This window comes from Microtus ochrogaster, unplaced genomic scaffold, assembly GCF_000317375.1.
Source record: "Microtus ochrogaster isolate Prairie Vole_2 unplaced genomic scaffold, MicOch1.0 UNK105, whole genome shotgun sequence".
NCBI lineage: Eukaryota > Metazoa > Chordata > Mammalia > Rodentia > Cricetidae > Microtus > Microtus ochrogaster.
The window spans coordinates 996,188-1,015,976 of record NW_004949203.1 but is presented as its reverse complement, the minus strand read 5'-3'; the positions used below and the strand labels follow the sequence as shown (position 1 = coordinate 1,015,976).

At 39.8% G+C, this 19,789-nt stretch overlaps 1 protein-coding gene across 10 annotated transcripts in view; it reads left to right on the top strand.

Moving 5' to 3' along the window:
* Positions 1-19,789, top strand: part of Ktn1 (kinectin 1) — a 78,740-nt gene that overhangs the window by 6,425 nt on the left and 52,526 nt on the right. For all 10 annotated transcript variants that reach the window (XR_001229512.1, XR_001229510.1, XR_001229511.1 and 7 more), the window contains exons 3-11: positions 376-546; positions 2,669-2,799; positions 7,212-7,328; positions 9,463-9,603; positions 11,086-11,192; positions 12,552-12,684; positions 14,114-14,201; positions 17,625-17,791; positions 18,499-18,567. Coding sequence is in view for 7 of the 10 variants with exons in the window: in XM_013355210.2 (XP_013210664.1) it covers positions 376-546; positions 2,669-2,799; positions 7,212-7,328; positions 9,463-9,603; positions 11,086-11,192; positions 12,552-12,684; positions 14,114-14,201; positions 17,625-17,791; positions 18,499-18,567 (1,124 nt within the window). In the remaining 3 variants the exon portion in view is untranslated. The remainder of the gene's footprint in view (positions 1-375; positions 547-2,668; positions 2,800-7,211; positions 7,329-9,462; positions 9,604-11,085; positions 11,193-12,551; positions 12,685-14,113; positions 14,202-17,624; positions 17,792-18,498; positions 18,568-19,789) is intronic.

Below are 19,789 nucleotides of genomic sequence, written 5' to 3'. Positions count from 1 at the left end.
CCTTCCTTCCTTCCTTCCTTCCTTCCTTCCTTCTTTTTTTCAAGACAGGGTTTCTCTGTAGCTTTGGAGCCTGTCCTGGCTGGCCTCCAACTCACAGAGATCCTCCTGCCTCTGCCTCCCGAGTACTGGGATTAAAGGCGTGCGCCACCAACACCCGACTGATATCCCCCATTTTAAGATGACTTGAATGACTTAAGAATTTTAAGGTGTTACTCTCAAAGTCATATTAAATGATGAAGTGGGAATTTGAAACAAAATTGAGCTAATAGTAAAGATTTTAGAATCACTGCATTTGCAATTAAATTTACTTGTGCTGTGTATTGTTTACTCTGTTATAACAACTTAGTAATTATGATCTTATGACTTAAATTACAGTCTTGGTAGATGAGCCCCTTATTCATGCAACTACTTCCATTCCTTCGATGGATAATGCTAACTCAAATCTTGTGATGGACAAGAGAGAAATTATTGATATGATTAAACCAGACCATGTGGAAGGGATCCATAAATCTGGACCTAAAAAGCTGAAGATTGAAACTGACAAAGGTAGTATGAGAAATGTGTTCTGTTATATTATAAAATTAGGATTTTGAGGCTTGGACTGGTGTGCATTTTCTTATAGGCTCAGGAAATTGGAAAAGACTAGCAAACATTGAAGTAAAAGACTTCTATCTAGTTCAGGATTTTTTAACTTTTAAGTATCTGACCATCTTTTTCTTGAGAGATTTTTTTTTTTTGCAATCGTAGGTATATAAAACTGGTATGCCAACGAAACATTTACTGTTAATAAGTCAAAGGAATTTGTTTCCACAATTATATGGTATACATACAACTTTACCATTGGTTAAAGCTGAAAGGAAATTTGTGTTTTAAGGAGATGGATATGTTTGTTTAATTTTACATAAAGAATTATGTTATTCTTAAATGTTAAATATTTGGTATTGCAGGACATCGTATCTTTCTGAATTGGTTGATATTTTGATTTTAACATTCTCTATGCTGAGAATATGGCTTCATATAAATATGTAGTACAAAATGGCAGAAGTATATTTATTTAGGGCCATTTCAGAAATATTGGGGATTCTGTCCTAATCCTAAACCAAAATTCATTTAGTACTAAAGAAATGAAACCTCAAGTTGGTAACTGAAACATGATTTAAAAAAAATCAAGCATTCTAACAACATAATCTAGAGAACATTCTGGGAAATGACAGCGGGAAAGCACCAGTTCCTCGTCTTCTGTCATTAGACCATTGTGTCTGTAAGAGCAGAGGAACTGGTGTGTGCTGTAAAGACTCTGTGTTTCTTCCAGGCCTCTGCTGTGGTCTTTGTCTGTATTGACATTTGTGTACAAGCTGGGGTCATTTAGGAAGAGGGTTCCTCAGTTGAGAAGGTATTTCCTCCATCAGATTGGCCTGTAGGCGAGTCTGTGGGGCGTTTTCCTGATGGACGTGGGCAGGGCTAGCTTTCTGTGGGCAGCGACACCCCAGGAGGGGGGCCCTTGGTTATATAAGAAAGTAGACTGAGCAAGCCATGGGGAACAAGACAGTAAGAGACATTTGTGCTGACTTCCTTCCCTGGAGAGGGTGTGTGATCTGGGACTGTTATAGATAGCTGTGAGCCTGTGTGTGGGTGCTGGGAACGGGCCCTGGGTCCTCTGGAAGAATAGCCATTGCTTTTAACTACTGAGCCATCTCTCCAGCCCCTAATAGACTGTGTTAGTTGGGCACATTCCTGTACTTTCAATACTCTAGAGAGTAAGAACGACCAACTAGGGCTACATAAAGAGATATGGTCTCTATATATTTAAGATCAGTTTTAAGTTTATATCAAAATTAAGTAGGAAATGCAGAGTTTCCATTTACTCTTCATTACACATATGCACACAATTATTATTTTAAACAAGTAGTGCAGCTGATGTGGAAGAGGCTTAGACTGGTTGCTTTGGGTCTCGGGTAGAAGTTCCTTGAAGAAAGGGAATTTGTTTCTTAACATGGAGTCCTAGGGAAATTAGAACAGGCAAACCCAGGAGACATTACTGCATACAATGTTTTAATATATATTTGTATACATTAGATCTCTTTAGATGTAGATTGCCTTCTTATAATTATCTTAGACTTATTTCTCATCAGTGGAATTTGGTTTACAAACTCACAGCTATTAGAGTTAAATGAGGATACTGTGACTAGACCTGGTGCAAGTGCTGGCGCATACTACATGCCTAAATGTTTTTAAAAGTGAGGTAGTACTAGTAGAATTCCTTAGTAGGTAAAGGTGTTTGTCAAGCCTGGTGACCTGAGTTCAAACCTTGGGATTCAAACATGGTGGAAGGATAGAACCTCAAGCAAGTTGTCTTCTGAATTGCTCATGTTTGGTCCCCTCCTGAATAAAAAAATAAATAGAATAAAAAGCGAGAACATACTGGCGATTTAGTATCCTGCAGGCTGGGAAAACTTTTAGCTGATGTAACTTTTCCTAGATGCAGATGATAAACACTTGCTTTCCCTCTTGACTAAAGTATCTATTGTTACTTTACCTGAAAAGTCCATTTTCTTGTGGTTATTGACTTTCTGGGTCAGGAATTTTTTTTATGTTTACCTTTGCTCATAGTATTGCTTGGGTTGGGTCTCTACTGCTAACTTTCTCCTCCTTTTGTGTTTTGATTAAGAAAATGCTGAAGTGAAGTTTAAAGATTTCCTTCTGTCCCTGAAGACCATGGTGTTTTCTGACGATGAGGCTCTTTGTGTTGTAGACCTGCTGAAGGAGAAGTCTGGTGCTGTAAAAGATGCTTTAAAGCAGGTAAGCATAGCTTTCTATTATGGCACAGTTTTCCAAATGAGAGCTGCTATAGTAATTATTTGATATTTCTGTTTTTAATGCCCTTATAGTCACATCTAAATGTTCAGGAATGCTTTAGAAATCATTTCATATATCTATTCTAATTTATGCATAATTTATGCACTTGTTTAAGTCAAGCAACCTTTGAGTCATCTGCTGCTTTCACAAAAGCCAATTGCTTAAAAATAGGCAAGATTTTTATGACTTTGAAGTCACTTGGCTCTTAAGTTGGATCCTGCTTTGCTTTAACTAGAAGTCCTGATGAAGTCAGCATCAGGTGATTTCTAGATAGAAAACAGATAATACTTTTGTGATCCAAGATTTCACATTGGAAAGATCCTAGGACCTTTCCTTCAGTGCTAGAGCCTCTCTCTCTCTCTCTCTCTCTCTCTCTCTCTCTCTCTCTCTCTCTCTCTCTCTCTCTCTCCAAGAACACATGGTTTTGGGCTGGGCAGGTGTCTTAGTCTGTAAAGTGCTGATGCACAAGTGTGAGAGTCTGAGTGATTTCTAGAACCCATCCCTGGGTACATGGAAACCACGACCATTTAATAAACGGTTAGTGCCCAGTCTCTCATCGCTAGGACTTATGTTAAGTACTGGATGTGTGGCATGTCCTTACAGGCTTAGTGCCAGGGAGCCAAAGACAGGAGGTCCCTGTGGAGGATTTGCCGTGTTCACTAGTTTGCCAGCTGGCCAGCCTGGCTGAGTCTTTGAGCCCTAGGACTAAGGGAGAGACCCTGCCTCAAACAAACAAGGTTGATGACCGTCCTGAGAAGTATCATCTGATGACCTCTACACTTTTGTGTAACACCCCTCCCCCTCTTAGACAGTCTACACTGCTGCGACTAACAAAAAATGTAAAATAAAAAACCTCCAAAACAAAACCCTTGCAACTAACATTGCGTTTATGGTCCATGCTCACTATACTGTTGTGTATGCTGTGTCATACTGAAAAAGTGGCAGGTTCGCAGCTATTAACTTGTATCAAAGATGACCTGGCGTTCTGGGCTTAGTTTTCCTTACTTTCAGTCATGTACACTCACACATATACCCACTTAGCTGGCTTTTAAACCCACTTGGGTTTTATCTGGAAGACCATGCCAGTGGGAGTTATCCCTGTCACCTGCATCATCTAGCTAGTATTTTCTTAGACTTTTCGTCTGTTTTTCTGTGTATCTATGAGGTTATCTGCAAGAGGAAAACCAGGTTCCTTACTCATCGTTTAAAAACCCCATTTCTACTTTTTTCTGCATGTACACTTTTTTAAAATGACTTTTTTATTTCTTATTTTCCCCTGCAGTGTTTCTCCTTTGTTATTTTTGAAATTTATGATTTTTAAACTTTATTTTCCTTGAGAATGTTTGTTTGCTTTTACATCCCAAAGTATCCCCTTTAGCTTCTCCTCCCACCCACCCCCTCCCATGGATATCAGCCAACCATTGTATGTCAAGTTGCAGTGAGACTAGGCACCTCTTCTATCAAGGCTGGATGAGGCAATCTGGTAGGAGGAATCTGCCTAGAAGCAGGCAGCAGAGTCAGAGACAGCCCCTACTCTCACTGTTAGGAGTCTCATGAGAAGGCCAAGTTGTAACACACATGCAGAGGGCCACAGTCAGTCCCATGCAAGCTCCCTGATGGTTGGTTCAGTCTCTGTGAGCCCAGGTTAGTTGGTCCTGTGGGTTTTCTTGTGGTGTCCTTAACTCATCTTCCACAGAATTCCCTGAGTTCCACTTAATGTTTGGCTTTGGATCTCTGCATCTGTTTCCATCAGTTGCTGGGTGAAAGCCTCTTTGATAACAGTTGGGCTAGGCATCAATCTGGGAGTATAGCAGAATATCATTAGGAATCATTTAATTGACTTTTTTTTTCTTCCAGTTGTGTTTGCTTCTATCCTAGGTCTCTGGGCTGTCCAATCTCTGGGTCCTGGCCCTCAGGGGTGGGTTCCTTCTCAGGGTATGGGCCTCCGGGTGGGCCAGTCATTAGTAGGCCATTTCCACAATTTTTGCGCCTTGTTTACCACAGCTTGCAGGCAGGACAAATTGTAGGTCAAAGGGCTTGTGGCTGCGTTAGTGTCCTAGTTCCTCCACTAGAAGTCTTGCCTGGATTTCTGTTGCTCTAGGTTTCTAGCTCATCCCAGAGATGTCTCCTGATTCCAGTTCTCTCCCAGTGCTCTCTCCTTCCATCCTTCCCTTACTTGATCCCTCCTGTTCCCATCTACACTCTCCCTTCCAGCCCCTTCCACCAGCATTGTCTGCTCTGTTTCCCCTTCAGAGTGAGATTTATGCATCTTTTTTCTTTGTAGTTGTGTTTAGTGACATTTTTCTTAGCACCCATTGCATGGTACTTGAACCAGCTCTTTGACTCTTCCAGCACAGTAGTCTCTCCCCTCCTTGCCAATGTCACTTTCTCATGTGTGCCTAATTTGAGTGCTAATATTCGATTGCTGTTCTGTCAGAAACTATGGAGGGTTTCTTGTCACAGCCTTGCAAACCTGTCCGTACTTCTGGGTATGTGAACAGTGCATCTAGCAAATCTGACATCTTACATTTTAGTGTACTAGCTACATACAAACATGCATACATAATACATACATGTAGTATGCTACCTAGACTGTGTGGTTGTACTAACAGTAATCTAGTGTAAGTGACGTGTTTAAGACAATCAACAAATATAAGTTACTTTGAATCTAAACTCAGATTGTTCCATTGCAGTGAACTTCTTGGTATTCTTTTAGTTTTTTGTTTTTCCTGACAGGGTTTCTTAGTGTAACCCCGGCTGTCCTGGAACTCACTTTGTAGACCAGGCTGGCCCAAACTTGGAGATGTACCTGCCTCAGCCTCTTCAATGTTGATCAAAAGTGTGCACCACCACTGTTCAGCTTTCTTGGAATTCTTGGTTAAAGAATTTGTTCTTTGATTCATTTTTATTGTAGATGGGTAAATGTTTCTGAAGAGGTTTTAGTTATTTGTGGGATGTGGGAAGTTTGTAGCACATGAGTGATTTCAGGTGACATTACTACCTAGCTGTTTAAAATTACTGTCCTTAAAGTTACAATCAACTGCTTTTAAGTGTCTGTCTTATTAAGGATGTTGTTGCTGACATGTGAAGATAGTTATTTTGTATGAAGCACTTTTGAAGTCTTAAAGACTGAATGACAAGTCAGAGTACCTTTGATTTTTTAGTTTAGGTAGGCCTAGCTAGAAGTTAAGTAGTTATTAAGGAGAACATTTGATGGTAAAACTCAGAGTGGAAATAAAAGTAACATTGTTTGGTGGTCTGGTTGTAAACAGGCAGAAAAGGACACACTGGCATTCAGGTTCAGTGTCCATTGCTGATAGAAATAAATAAAAAGTAAAATTAACATTTTTTTTCATTTACATATTCAATTATCTTTTAAAAAAGAACAACGATATAAGTTTCTTCCTCATGTCAAATGGGACATTCTGGTTTTGCTTTTTTTTTTCTTCTATTGGGAATAGTGCCTGTTGATGTCAGAGAACTGGGCACTGGTGGCATCTGGGCGTGTTGTGATGAGAGTTGTTGAGCACTGTGTTTGATCTGCCCTGCTCTGTCTGTTGTAGTTGGCATTTTGGGGGCCCACCACCCAGCTCCCCAATAAATCACACACAGAGGCTTATTCTTAGTTTTGAATGCCTGGCCTTAGCTTGGCTTGTTTCTTGCCAGCTTCTCTTAAATTATCTCCTCTATCTTTGGCCTTGGGGCTTTTCTCTTTTTCCATCTCTCTATACCTTTTCTTTCGTAGTTCTTACCCCATATCTGTCTGAGTATTTGGGTGACTGGCCCCTGAAGTCCTCCTCATTGCTCCTTTTCTCTGCGATTCATCCTCTCTGCCCACCAGCCCCGCCTATCCTTGCTCCTTCCTTGCTATTGACCATTCCGCTCTTTATTAGACCATCGGGTGTTTTAGACAGGCAAAGAATCACAGCTTCACAGAGTTAAACAAATGCAGCATAACAAAAGTCACATACCCTAAAATAATATTCCTACAGCCTGTCTTTTCTTTACTAGGCTTTGGGAGGGCACATGATTGCTTTATGGTGAGAGGTCACATTTGATTTCATAGTCTCTCTTCTGGAAAAATAAGGAGGGAAATTGCTGTTTTTGACTTTTGGGCTTATAAGTGTATACTTCTTTGTTAAAATATGTTTCTACTCTAATTGTACTCTACTAATTTTAGGGTATGCACTGTGTTAGAATATGCACTATTGGAGTGATTGACTGGTATTTAGGAGTCATTCTATTTTAGATGTTGTCCTTCCCATTGACCCAAGGGCTCTGATACCAGATAGCTCACTCTCAGTTTTCAGTGGGTCATGTTAACTTACTCATTCTGTATTGATTTCCAATTACAGTCGAATAAAGGAGAATTGAGTTCTCTTGTGCATCAGCTTCAGGAAAAGGAAAGGCTGCTCTCTGCCGTGAAAGAGGACGCTGCTGCCACAAAGGAGCGCTGTAAGCAGTTAACGCAGGTGAAGACATTCTTAGTTAAGGGCTGAGCTTCCTGAGTCAGAGCAGTGAGATCTTTTTTTTTTGGTTTTTCGAGTCAGGGTTTCTCTGTGGTTTTGGAGCCTGTCCTGGAACTAGCTCTTGTAGACCAGGCTGGTCTCCGACTCACAGAGATCCGCCTGCCTCTGCCTCCCGAGTGCTGGGATTAAAGGCATGCGCCACCACCGCCTGGCGAGCAGTGAGATCTTAAAGAGCACCCACAACCCTTGATGTAACACCCCCCCCCCCCCCCCACACACACACAAGGTTTCTCTGTTGCTTTGGAGCCTGTCCGGGAACTAGGTCTTGTAGACCAGGCTGGCCTTGAATTCCCAGAGATCTGCCTGCCTCTGCCTCCCAAGTGCTGGGATTAAAGGCGTGCGCCCCGACCTGGCATGTGCCATCTCTTCACCACCCACTTGACAGTGTAAAGCCTTTGTGTACTTCTGACTAATGAGAAGTCAGTGGAAGCACAGAGTCTGTAAGCCTGCTTCCTTATACTGAGCTTTAATATAGTTTGATGTGAATATCATTTAATACTGTTGATTTAAGTTTAAAAAAATAGATAAGTTACTTTTTGACATTTTGGTTATGAGCCCAGCCTTTAATGGCTAATTATTTCTCCATCCCACTGAGCTGTTTTTAGTGACTAATCATCCTGTATACTGGGGATGTGTACATGTAAACAGACTTCTTTTTCCTTTCCCAGACACCCGAGCTGAATAATCACGCAGAAACTATATTAATTACAACACTGTTTGGCCAATGGCTCAGGCATATTCCTAACTAGCTCTTACATCTTAAATTAACCCATTTCTATTAGTTTATGTATTGCCATGTGGCCATGACATTGCCTCATTTTCTACATGTCTTATTTCTTTGGGGACAGGCTGGTGGCGTCTCTCTCCTTTGGCAGCTATGTGGAGTCTGCCTGACTCTGCCTTCTTTCTCTCTGCATTCAGTTTAGTTTTCCCATCTACCTATATTTTTCCGTTTCATGTTAAAGCAGCATCTTTATTAACCAGTGGTAATAAAACATATTCATAGCATACAGAGGGGCATCCCACACCAGTTAAATAGCTGGTGAATACATCTGACTTAATTACCTTTAAATAAAACTTATTAATGCTTTTGAGCACCATATTTTATGTGGAGTTAAATAAAGTGCAGTACTTTTTTTTCTGTTTTATTTTTGGACAGTCTTAGCTAAAACTGGCTCTATAGCTGAGAATGACCTTGAACTCTTGATCTCCTGACTCCACTTCCATATGCTGGGATTATAGATGTGTGCGCCACCTACCTGGCTTTAGTATGGTGCTTTTGTGTAAATACATTTAGTGTAATTTTTTTTTTTTTTTTTTTTTGAGACAGGGTTCTCTGTGTAACGGCTCTGGCTGTCCTGGAACTTAGACCAGCCTTGCCTCAAATTCAGAGTCTCACCTGCCTCCCAAGTGCTGGGATTAAAAGTGTGTGACACCACCTCCCGGCTTAGTGTAGTTCTTTAAAAAGAAATTTTTATGCGTATTGTATGTTGATATAACAGCTTTTAAATATAAGTCTTAAAAATGAAGTGAAGTATATAAATAGCTTCATAAATTTTATGAGAACTTAAGTTCTGCCCCAGTTTCTTAAAGCTGGACTCTAGTCATACCTTCAGGTAACTAAACTTGCTTTTCTTCCTTACTTAGCTGTTTTCACGTCTCTTTTCTGCTGTAGACGTACACTGTTCAAAGAGAGGCCTCCTTGGTTTCCCCTTCTAGCATCCTTCCCCGTCTTTCACTGAACTTCAAAGGAGAGCAACAAACAATCACTATTTTGCCTTAAATTATATTTTTTAGGGTTTATTTTAGGTTTACAATCTTTAATTAGTAAATCAGAAATTGCATTTGAAATAGAAGCACACTAATGAGTGTCTGTACTATGAAGGAGTTGGTAAGAGTGGGGAGATACAGAAGACTCCTGGTTTCTTGGCTTTTAATCCCAACTCTGCTTTGTGCCCAAGCTCTGATTGAGCATTCACGAGTTTCATACTCTTAAAACATTGCATCTTTGATAGTGTTATAATACTTTTTTCATAACAAGTTCTTCATAAATTTCTTTTCTGATTTGCTATTCTAGGAAATGATGACAGAGAAAGAAAGAAGCAGTGTAGTTATAGCAAGGATGAAAGATCGGATTGGAACACTAGAAAAGGAACATAATATATTTCAAAACAAAATGCACGTCAGTTACCAGGATGCTCAGCAGATGCAGATGAAGGTATGTTGAAGTCTTTGAAAGTAAGAGGAAATATTTCTGTCCATTTAATTCATAAACTTTTAAGTGCCTTGTACGGGGTGGGCATTGACATAGAGTGGCGAGTTAAACTCACTCTTCATGCTAAAGTAAGTAATTGTTTTGTATGGAGGTAAGTAGGAAGGCTGGAATCTGATAGGGAAGTACTCCATTGCAGAAGAGGTGAGCACCGGGTGCTTTGCCGCAGTGGAGGAGGGAAGGTGGGACAGTGTTGATAGTAGAGAGAAGAGTTTTTAGACACAGTATTCAGACTGTGTTGAGTCTTCTGAATTAACTTTGTCAAGAGAGACTGAAGGAATGGGGAAAGGCTGTAAGAGTTACTTGGTGTAATTCTTTATTCTCAACTCAGACCATTCATTGGCTCTATTTTGGGAACCCAGAACCTTGTGAGAAATGCAGTTTTAAAGAGTTGAGAGCTAAGGTTGGAATGAAGAAAAGATATAGAAATAAGTATGGACCTATTTAAAGGATTCTCCAATGCCTGAAGATAGTCATAGTTTGTTTTTTTAAAATGTGATCTTTAAAAAAATATCTATTTTAGTATTTTATGTGTATGAATGTTTGCCTGCCTTTAATATATATGTACCACATGCATGACTAGTGGCCTCAAAGGTCAGAAGAGAGAATGGGATACCCTAGAATTGCAAATGGTTGAGAACTGCCTTGTAAGTGCTGGGAATCCTCTTGGGTCCTCTACAAGAGCACCAAGTGCTTCTGTGTTGGGTGTGAGAAGTCTTGCTTTTGAAACTTGATGTACGCTTGTTTCTTATTTCAAGGTGTGAGAGTATCTGTCGATTGGCTTAGGTCTGAGCTGGGCAGTTTGTACTTACTTTGTTCTATCAGATGTGAGAGTATCCGTAGGTCTGAGCTGGGCAGTTTGTACTTACTTTCCATTCATTGCTAAGCAGTTTTTTCTTTGTCTTCATACTGACCCGGAAAGGATGGTTTAGATTTCATTTTCTTTTTTAACTTTTTTTTTATGTGCATTGGTATGATGGTGTCAGATCCCCTGCAATTGGATCTTTAGACAGTTGTGAGCTGCCATGTGGGTGCTGGGAATTGAACCAGGGTCCTCTGGAAGAACAGTCAGTGTTCCTAACCTCTGAGCCATCTCTCCAGCCCTGGATTTCATTTTCCTAATGCTTTTTACTCTTTTACTATGATAGAATTTCTCTTAAAAGTGGCTTTGTTGGGGGCTGGAGAGATGGCTCAGAGGTTAAGAGCATTGTCTGCTCTTCCAAAGGTCCTGAGTTCAATTCCCAGCAACCACATGGTGGCTCACAACCATCTGTAATGGGGTCTGGTGCCCTCTTCTGGCCTGCAGGCATACATGGAAGGAATGCTCTGTATACATAATAAATAAATAAATAAATAAATTAAAAAAAAATCTGCCTTAAAAAAAAGTGGCTTTGTTCTTTGTTTTCTAAATCTTATATTTTAAAATAGTTTCAGCAAGTTCGGGAGCAAATGGAAGCAGAGATAGCTCATCTGAAGCAGGAAAACGGTATACTGAGGGACGCTGTCAGCAACACTGCCAGCCAGCTGGAAAGCAAGTATGTCTCCAGTTCTCCTTCTCCACTAAATGGCAAGCTCTTTTCTTCTGTTGTCAAAAGGATCTTGATAGTAACTGGTTAGACTTGTTCCATTTGCTTCTAAATTTGTTCTAAGAACAACTGTTTCTCTGCATGAAGGGCTTTGGCTCTTGGTAAGCCTCTGTGCAGCTGCAGCCCCCAGCATCGCTGTTGCTGTGGAGTAGCTCACACATGCTGGAGCCCTCTATTTGCGGTCCAGCACTCCTGACTTCCATCACTAATTTAAAAGCATAGTCCTGTCTTCCTGCCTGTATACAGATTGTGATCCAGGGGCCCAGAGTGGAGAAACCATTTCTTAGAGAGTCTAGTAGTTTTACACAAAGTAAGCCCTTTTTTTTTCGAGACAGGGTTTCTCTGTGTAGCTTTGGAGACTGTACTGGAACTCGCTCTGTAGACCAGACTGGCTTCAAATAGAGATCACCCTGTCTCTGCCTCCTGAGTGCTGGGATTAAAGGTGTGCGCCACCACCACCTGACCCAAAGTAAGCAGTCTTAACTGGTGAGTTTTTTTCAATAATGAAGTAAAAGCTTATTCATTAGAATTCAAAATGCTCTCTTCTTCCTGACAATAGGACAAGTCCTGTTACAGTGATATTGGTATTAGGAAGGTGATTTTTTTTTAAAGATTTAATTTAGTTTATGAGTATTTGCCTCTGTGTACCACATGTATGCTTGCTGCCTATGGGGGGTCAGAAAAGGGTGTTGAATTCCCTACAACTAGAATTAAGGATGGTTTTGAACCAATGTAGGTGATGGGAACTAAACCTGGGCCTTCTTCAAAAGCAACAAGTGCTCTTAACCTCTGGTCTTTCTCTCCAACCTCCATTTTAGGAAGCTTTTAGATTAGTTTAATGGCACCATTGTCTGTTCATGCTCCTGAGTTTTTGGTTTTCTGTTTTAAGAATATTTTATAGTGATTTTCAAATTTAAAGTTATTTTGTTATTGTTCAGTATATGCCACAGCATGAGTTTCCTGTCCTGTGTTCCATGGACTGTGTGTATGGCATTCACAACATAGCTCTTGCCACCATGGAATCTGGGGATGGAACTCAGGTGGTTGGGCTGTGTAGCGTGTAGCTCTTACCCTCTTGGCTATCCTTTCTGCTCTGTAGCCTTCCTTTTAGAGTTTGTCATTTTGATTTGAATTATTTAGGAGTACACTAGTACACTTAGGGGAACAGTATTCCCACTTAGTCACTTTCCTTTACATTTGCCTGTAAGTGGGGTGCTAGCTCAGCACAACTAGCATAGAATATGTTGTTCTTGTGAGTTCATTGTGTGTGTAACAATGCAAAGCCCCTAATATAGCCACCGTTTTCAGGCAGTCTGCTGAGCTAAATAAACTGCGCCAGGACTGTGGGAGGCTGGTGAGTGAGCTGAATGAGAAGACAGGGAAGCTGCAGCAGGAGGGAGTTCAGAAGAAGAACGCCGAGCAAGCTGCTACCCAGCTGAAGGTGACACCACCCTGCCTCTTTATTCTATTTCGTCAGTGCTATCCATGTCCAGCTTCATAACATGAATGTGTATGTGGAGTTCAGAAACTTAGGATGGAGTTTAATGAGACCCACGCTGTAGGGCTCTACTTCTTCAAAGTTTTATCTTGGTAAAAAGAATGTAGGCCTGGATTTGAAGCTAAAGACTGAAGATAATTAAAAATGAAATCAAGTGTTATACGCATAAGGGTAGAATTTTGTTTTATATAAGGTGGTTAGAGTCTACACATGTAAGGCAAAAATTATTTTAGAAAAGAACCTTTAGCATTACTTTGATCATCTGTAACTTGAATTCCTTATCAGTTTTGATAGAACCCCTTCCAGCATTGGAATTCCCCCAGTGTTGTAATAGTTTGTTTTTCCCTTCTTTTGAACATGGCACTAAAGTACTCCAGGGGTTTGCATTTGAGCTCATGGTGTACAAAAATCTTACTGTTTTCCCGATCCCAGAATGATGGTTCGTGTGCAGAGGTGCTTACACTCTCAGGAGTTGTGGAGGGTTGCCCAGGCTGACTGAAGGACGAGCAGACTTATTTTCTCATATTACATGAACTCTGTTATGTGTTTTGAGGAATGACCACTACCCATTCCTCCTTTTACTGAGAAAACAGATTTTTTTTTAAAAATTTATTTACTATGTATACAATATTCTGTGTGTATGCTTGTAGGCCAGAAGAGGGCACCAGACCTCATTACAGATGGTTGTGAGCCACCATGTGGTTGCCAGGAATTGAACTCAGGACCTTTGGAAGAGCAGGCAATGCCGTTAACCGCTGAGCCATCTCTCCAGCCCGCGAAAAAAGATTTTTTTAAAAATATGTATAGTTCAATTTATAGAGGTTATATGCAATCTCACTGTTAGATCCTTCATCCATATTGATATATAGTATACCCAGAGGCTGGTTCCAGATGGTTATATAATTACCTTTAGAAGTTATATAATTTGATTTCTTTGTTTTTTGTGTGTGTGTTTTGATGAACCCTTTGTGAAAATGATCTTTCCTTTAATACTGGGTTTCCTGGGGGATTTACTGCTGACGTGGATGAGGGAATGTGTTCTCTATAGATATGAATAAATAAGACATGGCATTACAATTAATAATCTTAGTTTTTGTCATATGTATATTTCTAAATAGGAATTTTAATATTGAGATTTAGCAATAAAGGTTCTAGCTTGTCTCCTAAAAGCTTATGGTAGGTCGTGTAGGTGGATGAGATAAGGACATAGCAGCAGCCTCTGTCTTGATCTGCCAGACATTGAGTGTCTGAGATGTTGGAGGAGATGGTGGATGTGCATAACAAATGCCCCCACTCTTTTTACAATTGAAATCTTGTCTGTTTGTGTTGACTTTCTTTTCCCCCTTTTTTCTTTCTCTCTTTAAATATCAAGGCTCAACTACAAGAAGCTGAGAGAAGGTGGGAAGAAGTTCAGAGCTACATCAGAAAGAGAACGGCAGAACACGAGGCTGCACAGCAAGGTGCATACTGGGAACTCCTGTCTCGTCTACCCGTGGAGAAGGGTTATTGTCATTTAGTAGAGCCAAATAATATTAGGTTTTGTCCTTTTGGATTGTCTTATCTTTTCAATATTTGTTAGGTATTTTAAAATGAGCAACCTTGTAGCCTTGTCTGCAGGAGAATGAGCACCTGATAGGGCAGAAAAGCGTGGTCATGACATCCGTTTTTTTCTGTGGTTTGCCTTTGGTCTTGTCAGGATTCTTAGACTTGTGAAGAAGCAAGTTGCTTTCTTGAATCTGTCTGCCTTAGTAGTTGTTAACTTTGTCTTCTCATCCATAATTTGATGCATTCATGTCTGCTGTTTTTAGTCCTGCCATTGCCTTTTGTCTTAGTTAGGGTTTTGTTGCTGTGACCAAAGTCAGCTTGGGGAGGAAAGGGTTTATATCAACTTAGAGCTGTAGTCTATCATGTGGGGCAGTCAGGGTAGGAATTTAAGGCAAGAACTGATGCAGAGGCCATGGATGAACATTGTTTACTGGCTTGCTTCTCATGATGTCTTTTTCTTCTTTGTTTTGGTTTTTCGAGACAGGGTTTCTCTGTGTAGGGCTGGCTATCCTGGAACTTGCTCTGTAGACCAGGCTGGCCTGCCTCTGCCTCCTGTGCCGGGATTAAAGATATGTGCCGCCACCACCACCTCGTCTCATTCTACCTTCTTATAGCACCCAGAACCACCAGCCCCATGGGGGCACCACCCTGGGCCCTTCCATACGAGTCATCAAACAAGAAAATACCCTATGGGTTTGTCCACAAGCCAGTCCTCTGGGAACAGTTGCTTATGATTTCTTTTTCCTAGGTGACTCCATCTTTGTTAGATGGACATGAAAACTAGCTAGCATATCTTTCATGCTTGAATATGGCTCCACATAGGTAGATAAGAGTTCTGACTTGTCAGCTCTGTTTTCCTCTGAGTGCACACAAGATACTTTAAGACTTCTACTTTTATAGGAAGTTGGTATTTCTGTGAAGATACTTACTAGAAACTTAACATTTTATCATTAAAACACCGGAATCTTGCTAAGAAGACTTCTACTTTTATAGAAAGTTGGTATTTCTGTGAAGATACTTACTAGAAACTTAACATTTTATCATTAAAACACAGGAATCTTGCTAAGAAGGCTGCCAGTATAAACCAAATAGCTATAGAGTAAAATGGCACTCTATTTAAAGATTTTCATAGGTTTATCTTTTTTATTGTATGTATGTATTTTGCATGCATGCATACATACATATATATGTGTGTGTGTATGTGCATATGTGTGTGTGTATGTATGTATGTATGTATGTATGTGTTGATGTGTATCATGTACATGCATGCTTAGTGTCCAAAAAGGTCAGAAGAAGGCATGGAATCCCCTGGAGCTGGAGTTATAAATGGTTGTGAGCTGCTGTGTGCTGGAAACCAAACCTGGTCCTCTGTAAGAGCCACAAGTGCTCCTAACTCCTGAGCCACCCTCAGCCCCATAACTGTGCTCTTTTACTTTTTGTGATTTACCTCCTATTTTTGTTTAACTGTTGTGCTCTAACTGATCTTGCTGTTAGAATCTCAGTATTTTACTCCATATTTTTAAACAAATGTAATCCTGATCTTTAGTATTCTTTTTTTTTTTTTTGGTGTTTCTTTTTTAAAATAAACGTTATTATAGAAAAAAACCTTGTAAATCAAACAGATGCAATTTTATATTTCAATGAACTCAGAGTAGTTATTCCAGAGCTGAGGAGTTCTGTTTACACCTTCACTACCAAATACATTTATATGCATTTATTCTCCACCAAAAAACCCCTTGTGCATGTGTGTGTATGTGCCATGATGGACATCTGGGTTCGTTTTGATTCTTTGCTATAGTGAGTAAAGCAACAATAAAGAAGTGCTTCCTCTCGGCAGAAACTGACTTCTTGTTATAGAAAGTAAAGTCTTAATCTCACTCCTCTCCTTGTATCTCATTGTCCTGAGCTGCTGATGGATTTTCATGACATCAGGATTCATGTTTTTGTCAGCATGACAATAATGGGATGGTGATGTAGGATATTTGTTAAAACTGATTTGTTCCTTTGCTCTGTTTATTTCCTGAAGCTTATTATTACTTTGCTTTGCTCTTGCTTGATGCTATTTTATTTAAAAATTTTTGTCTAATGTTAAATATCTTTTAATCCACTGCCCCTCAACATCTTAGGTGCTAGAGGCAGGGAGTTGGGTTACATTTTCTTCATGGTCCTTTCTGGAGGTCGGTCTTCTGTAGTGCTTGTTACTTCCAGGTTCCTCCACAGCTGCCTTCCTAAGACTGCGTCCTCTCTCCATTCTGTTTGGAGTCTGTGTCACTGCCATGGTCTCCTTCTTTCATTGAATAAAGCTTGGTTTTCACTAGCCGCATATGAGTATGCCTGGAAGTGCATCTTTACCGCATTGGATTGGTTTGATTGTAGGCTCAGTTGTTCTGTTCATTCTAGACCTTTTTGTGATGAGTTGTAAGTCAGCAATAATTTCATCTACAGAATTTTGACATCATGAACTTAATGCTTTAACTGGTGTTAGTAAATATCTTGAATAATAATCCCAGATATGTCCATTATATTTTAATTTTCAGGAGTTCTTTTTGAGTTATTGTTTTATAGATATGAGAACTTACCTTTCTTAATGGAGACACATGCTCATGCTACATGTTTCTGTCTGTGGTAATGCTCCCTCCGACCTGTGGGCTTGTTTCTTCATCGGAAAGGCTGATGGTTCTCATGCTGCCTGCTATCTCCTCTCATTGATCTTTTTGATTTAGGGTGTTTCCCTTCCTCTTCTTTGCCAAGTTAGTGGTTGTCTTTAAATTTACTTTGTCCTCATTTATTGTGATTTTGCATTAGGATGGCTTATATGTAATTTTTTTTTGATATTTTTTTGGGGGGGGTGTTATCTGTGGGGAGGATGAAAAGCAAACAGAAAAATTACCTTTCATTTCAAATTATTTAAATGGCATTTTAAATGTCAGCTTTTACATAGTAGATTTCCTTGGTGTCTTTCTGTGTAGCAAAGTTCAAGGAATTTACATGAATTTGCTAGCATAACTATTCATATATCTCTGGGGGAAATAAAGAGTACTTTTAAGAACTGGTAGATTCATTTAAGATTTTTATATTCCATTTAGTTAATGTTTATTGAGCTTTGTGCTATGTCTTTGGGCACAGCTTTGGCTATAGAGGCAAGGCAATCTCTGACCCTTAATAGCAACAGGAATTAGACAGGGTGGCTAGAGTTATACAAGGAAGGACAGTCTGCTGAGTCTGCAGAGGGCAAGGGGAAGGTCCATGTAAGTGCTCCCGAGAAGGTGACACGTACCAGGGATGGAAGGGGTCAAAGAAAGGCATTTTGTAAGATTTAGTATTTTTGTTTGCTACAGATTTACAAAGTAAATTTGTGGCCAAAGAAAATGAAGTCCAGAGTCTGCATAGTAAGCTCACAGACACCTTGGTATCAAAACAACAGTTGGAGCAAAGACTAATGCAGTTAATGGAGTCAGAGCAAAAGAGGGTGAGCAAAGAAGAGTCTTTGCAAATTCAAGTTCAGGTATTTGTTTTTCTTTATTTAAAAATAAGGGAGTGTATTTATTTGTTTACATGTGTAACAGTAATAAAGAAAGATCATGAATTTGAGAGAGAGGGAGAGAAGCCTTTGGAGAGGTTGGGGGAATGGTATAATTATATTTTAATTTAAAAATTGCAAAAAAGAGGCCGGGCGATGGTGGCGCACGCCTTTAATCCCAGCACTTGGGAGGCAGAGGCAGGCGGATCTCTGTGAGTTCGAGACCAGCCTGGTCTACAGAGCTAGTGCCAGGACAGGCTCCAAAGCCACAGAGAAACCCTGTCTCGATAAAAACAAAAAAAAAAAATTGCAAAAAAGAAAATGTAAAACTTATATGAATACATTATATTCAAATAAACTTTTGTTTCAATGTCTAAATCATTAAGAAAATGGAATTAGGATAAATGTGATACGTCTTAATTCTAAATAGTGGTAAATAATTAACATTTAATCTTTGAGCATTTGTTTAAAGATGAGCTCATCCACTAACTTAGGACTTCTTTTGATAGTATCAGGGACAGTAAAACAGCCTAGATGTCTCCCTTGTAAATTAACAAAATGAAATGCTTAACTGCTTTAAATAAAGACAGTTTAAAGATAAACCAAGATCATGTAAATCATTTTGTTCATGTGCACGTGGATATTTATTAATAACACATTTGTCCCCTCTTTTTTTTCCTGTTGATGAAAAGGATATTTTGGAACAAAATGAGTCTTTGAAAGCTCAGATTCAGCAGTTTCATTCCCAGATAGCTGCCCAGGTAATGGTGCACTTTTACTTGCTTACCGTTAATCCTAACTCTCCAGCTGTTTGAACAATTATCTGAACACCCGTGTAGTGCAGCCTTCAGTAGTTGGGAGAACAGTCATTGAATCAGTATGTAGTGGCCCGTGTTTCAGACACTTAGTGCTTGGGAAGCACTAAGAACCCCAAATCTGTATAATTAGAAGGATTAGGTAAAAGCACTCTCCCCTGGAATAATGCTCCCAACTCTGTCACAGAGCAAAAGGGAGCCAAGTGGAGCCCAGAGTAGGGACTGCCACAGCACAGTAACTGAGCCTTAAGAATCTCCAGATGACAGAGGGCAGCTGTGTTAGCTACAGCTCCCAAAATGTATATAAAATGTGTGCTTCAATTTAGTTAATGGTAAACATTGCACAGGTTTTTGTTTTTGTTTTTTTATGGTATGGTAAGACCTGTGATTTGACATCATTTCCCCATGCTTTGATTGATTGATATATCAATCAATGCTTTGGAATATAAATGATAGAACATTTAGGAAAAGTAAAAGTTTCCACAAACACACATACTATAAATTTCAGTTCAACTTTTAAATTATCAAAATTATTTGTAGCAACAAATACTTGAAATTTGAGTCGTGGGCTGGAGAGGTGGCTCAGCAGTAGAATGTGCCTGCTGCTGTTCGAGAGGATCAGAGTTCAGTTCCCAGCACCTGTATTCGGCAATTCACAACTGCCTGTAACACCAACTCCAGGGGACTTAATGGCCCCCTCCATCATCTGAGCGCATGTATCCATGCCCCCCCCAACTTACAATATTCAAAATAAACAAATCTTTAAAAAAGAAATTTGACTCTTATGTTAAAAGTGAATAAAAGTGTCTTTTAGAGTTCAAACTCCAAAGTTTTTTGCACATAAACGTATTTTTTCTAAATTGCTTTCTTTTAGAGGTGATAGTTTAAAATTCACTGAGGTTGGATTGAGATCTTTATCATCAGCTGGCCGACTTGGTCAGAAATGTTGACGAGTGCTGAGAGCCATTAGCAGGGGCAGGGGAGCGCGTGCTTCCTCGCATTGGCTTAATCATTTCAGGAGACGTTGCTGAGGAAGAGATGCACGGGGTAGTGATGGCCTTTGTGAATGGACCTGTGCCTTACCTACTTGTTGCTTGTCACTTTCATAGTTCCCAGCCTGCCCACTTGCTTAAATCTTATAGTCCATGATGTGGCTTGTAATTTCCTA